Source organism: Sphaeroforma arctica (assembly GCF_001186125.1).
Source record: "Sphaeroforma arctica JP610 unplaced genomic scaffold supercont1.492, whole genome shotgun sequence".
Taxonomy (NCBI): Eukaryota; class Ichthyosporea; order Ichthyophonida; genus Sphaeroforma; species Sphaeroforma arctica.
This window is the reverse complement of record NW_014040066.1, coordinates 63,951-68,151: the sequence shown is the minus strand read 5'-3', so window position 1 is coordinate 68,151 and position 4,201 is coordinate 63,951. Positions and strand designations below refer to the sequence as shown.

At 50.0% G+C, this 4,201-nt stretch overlaps 1 protein-coding gene across 1 annotated transcript; it reads left to right on the top strand.

Moving 5' to 3' along the window:
- Window positions 1-490: 490 nt before the first annotated feature.
- Window positions 491-1,122, top strand: SARC_06728 (hypothetical protein; the record flags this gene model as incomplete). The annotated part of the gene is made up of 2 exons (XM_014299367.1): window positions 491-929; window positions 953-1,122. 2 exons carry the CDS (start codon window positions 491-493, stop codon window positions 1,120-1,122), a joined length of 609 nt encoding a protein of 202 aa, XP_014154842.1.
- Window positions 1,123-4,201: the final 3,079 nt, after the last annotated feature.

Sequence of the window (4,201 nt, the reverse complement as noted above, 5' to 3'; positions counted from 1 at the left end):
TTGTAATATGGATGTGGTCCACAGATAGTAGTGGGCTTGAGGGCTCGTGTGCAGAACTGAATTGTGTCTGATTCATGCTCGATGGTTCGGGTGTATGAGGGGCGATTTTTTTAGAGTGACGGAGGAATGGAGAAATATTTTATGCCTTATGATATTGGTTTATGTCTACAGCTGATTTGGTAAGCGTAGACCAATAGAAGAAGAGCATAAAGCGCTTAGCAGCGTAGTGTAATAGTATGATAGAATATATGGCGAGAAAGATGTTGCGTCAGTGACCAGAGGGTCGGACGGCAGGCAGTGTCTAGCTTTAGAGTATATAGGTTAAGGTTGTGGGGATCAGTCCTCACAACCTTGTAAGCTATTACACTATTGTGATCCTATAAGGTATGTACGTTTTTTCACTTTAAACCGTTCGTGAACTAAATTAGTTACTCACAATCAAAGTATTAGCTGTACAAAGTGAGCTAGTGAAAAAGACATTTCAGCAACGATGGAATTTAAGAAATTCAGTGGGCATCGATGGGAGATTTTTACCCAGCACCGTACGGAGACGGTGGCGAAGGTAAAGGAGTTGAGGACCTTTGCTAATGTGAATGGAAAAGATGAGAAGTTGTTGGCCCGAGCCAGGTGCTTGATGGAAAACGCCTACGCCCAGCAGATTCAGAACAATGCATTGGTCATGCTGGTAGGCAGGGCTGGTCTGGATGTGACTAGGTACATGGGTCTGCCGTTTGAAGGTGTTGCTGAAATGGGAACGGTTGCGCCCTTAGGGGTGCTTAAGGCACCAGTGCAGATGAAGAGTTGGCATGAGCGATTCTTGCAACCTGTGCTAAGGATGTTGCTAGTAGGCTCACTGACAATGAAGACGGGTGTATTAGTAGGTCATGATACCATGGTGAAGGATGGCCTAAACTTGATGTTGAACAGCAGTAAGCGGTGAGCGCTAGTGCAGAATGGAGATCGGATGGACTTTTTGCTACACGAGGCAATGAGACCTTAGTTGGTATCGAGAGCAGAGTTGCCAAGGATGCAGGCGTTGGTCAAGCCGGAAACTGTGTTGACACCAAGACAAGGACGGCGGGTGATGGCGTTGGCCCCAAAGCGTCGTCCGTGGAAAGCTAAGGTAGATAGGAACGGTACGCAGACGAGGCTGTGACGTCAGATGAATATTATACATGTAACGGGTGCGTTAACTAGTGCGATGCAGAAGCAGTATGTGGCAGCAGCTACAGCGCACTTTCAGGTAATGAAGGAGCGTGTTGAGCGGATGCACAAGGAGGATGAGTTGGACCTGGTTGAGGAACATATTCTGCCGAGGATCCCAGACGTGTTGGCACCAGTGGATCTGCCAGTGGGTGACATAGACATAGACCCAGGTGGGTTGAATAAGGACTTTCAGTCGTTTGATGAAAGACCGTTGAGGGCGTTGGGCAAGGAGATTGGAGTGCCGCAGGCTGACATTGAAGCCATGGTGGTAGCCATAAAATCTATTGCATATGATAAAGAGAACCCGACGTTTGTGAACTTGCCAGATGTGGAGCTGCGGGTACGGGCTGATGCGGTGCCGCAGTACCATGTGTACAATCACAAGGACATAGATGCTCAGGAGGTCCTTGAGGTTAAGATTGGTGACTGGAATCGGGGTGGCATCTCGGAGAAGCCGACCAAGTCGGAGGTGAAAAATATAACATGGTGTGCTATGCCGTATTTGGTATATAAAAAGCCTGGCGTTGTTCCGTTGACTGCTGATGACTGGCGGCTGTTTATTCACTTTAAGAAGACTAACACGCAGTTTGAATGTGAGGTGTACCCGGTACCGACAGAGAGGCAATTTTTGTGTTTAGTTAGGGGCGCAAGTATCGGACTATTGTTGATCCTGGTCAGGGCTTCTGTCAGCAGAAGTTGAGTAATGAGTCGCAGCACTATACTACTTTTTGGACTCCGTGCGGGCCTCACTAGTTCATAGGGATGCCGTTTGGGTTGAAACCGGCCTCGTGGATCATGCAGAAGCGCATGGAGTTGGTTTTTGATGAAGTGCCTAATCATGAGGTGTACATTGGTGATAATGGTACAGGACATGATGATAGTCGTGAGCATTGGGATGCTCTAGTGATACTTGTGGCGACTTGTCAGAAGTATAATGTGAAGCTGTCGTTGGCCAAGTCCAGCTTTGCGTATCACAAGCAACCGTTTTTGGCTTTGGGCGGGATGTTTAATGAGAATGGTGCGTCGATCTCAGAGGATCGGTTGGAGGCGATTCTGCGGATGCCTAGACCGATGACGAAGGATCTGTTGAAATCATGGTTTCATACCCTCACGTTTTGGCATGAGTTTATACCGGATTATGCACGGATCACGGCGCCGCTGTCTGACATGTTGAAAGACGATGTTGCTTTTCAGTGGGGGCCGCTTCAGCAGACAGCGTTTGATGCTGTTTTGAAGGTTGTGGCTGAGCGTGCAGTCTTGATTGAGCCAGAGTTTTACGATAAGCTGTAACTCTATTGTGATGCTTGTGATTCTGTTGGTATGGCTGGGGGGTTGTTTGCTCGGCGCAATAATAAACTGTATCCGGTAGGATTCTGGTCTTCAAGTTCAGTGCGGCGCAGCTCAACTACCACATTACGGATAAGGAGGCCTAGCCATTATGTACGTGTTGCACAAGGCTTGGCGGATTGTTCGGCGATCGGTGCATGACTTGATGGTCTATACTGATCATGAGCCGTTAGTGGCTATGATGCAGAAAGAGCCGCACGAGTTTGAAGACTCGCTGCGAGGCAGGCGTATGGGTCGGTATGTTCAGGTCTTGCGGGACTTAAACTTGGTTTTGAAGTATATCCCGGATGAAGACAATCCGGTGGCGGATGTGATGTCCCGGCTAGGCTATCATATTGATCCGATTATACAAGTGGAGTCTCCGTTGTTCAAGAAGCGTGTGAGTTTTGCAGATCCCTTGATTACGATACCCGACACGGAGGAGTATTTGTTGGCACTCAAGTATTTTGACAAGGCGTTGCAGCGGGTTGGTCCCTTTGATGCTAAAGGGTTTGCGTTGCCGGGCAATAACTTGATGGTGCCGTATTACTCGCCCACTTTAGAAGGTAGGGTGTTCACGTTAGACACTTGGTTTGGGCGGAGTTGGTATATGAATGCTCCGTTCTCCAAGTTGGATGCTGTTGTCCAGAGGGTCAAGTCGGATAGGGCCACTGCGACGCTGGTAGTGCCGTATTATCCGGAGGCTGCTTGGTCTGAGCAGATGGTACCTATGTTGGCGGATACGCCGATTGTTATTCCGCCTGCGCATGGTGTGTTCTTGAAGCATGGGCGTGAACCGATGCCGCCGCCGCCGTTTGTGACGTTGATTTGCCATCTTAGTCCTCGTTGTGAGAAGTTCACTTTGGCTGAGGGGTTTTGGGCGAAGGTGGATGCGCATCGACCTGTGAGCAGTGCTTTGTTTGGAGCATTAACGACGCGGCCAGATGACCTGGAATCCTGTATGGTGCAGGATCCAGTGGCTCCGGTGGTGGTTGGTGTTGTTGAGAAGCCTGTCCGTTGTGGATATAACCCCAGGCTGGGGGGTTTTGCCTTAAAACCAGTTGAGCATGTGGTTGGTTCATGTACTTTCATGACGACCACTGTCATGCCTGGGGAGTTGGTGTTGGAGGAGTCCGTGAGTCGGGCTGAGCGCGAGTATGAGGCACATCAGGCACGTGTGGTTGCTGTCATGACTCGGGCGCAGCGGTTGCGGGCATCTGCTGCTGAGGCGGATGTGGCTGCTAGTGAGGAGCCACCGGTTGAGGAGCCGGCGTCGTTGTTGACCAGGGCTCGGGAGCAGTTGGCAGCACCTGAGGTGATTGTTTCCCCTGGGTTGCCGGTCTTTGGGCCGCGCACAGAGAGGGAGTTTCTCGAAGATGTGCGGTGTGGACTGTATGGTATTGAAGTGGGGGGTCCTGTTGTCATGCGTGCCTTGCGTTACACGCATGAGCTATTCTCTCATGTCACATCAGATCGCCTGATATATCTAGTGAAAGAGTTGTGGGGTTGGACTGGTTTACGTGCACAGTGTGAGCATGTTCGCTCGTATATGGTTGATGAGCTCAAGGCGCACGTTCAAGGCATTGATATGTTGCCGCCGGGCAGGCAGAAAGTGGTAATCTATCGTCCGCATGGGTTGTATGAACCCTGGCTGCTATACAGGTCTCCG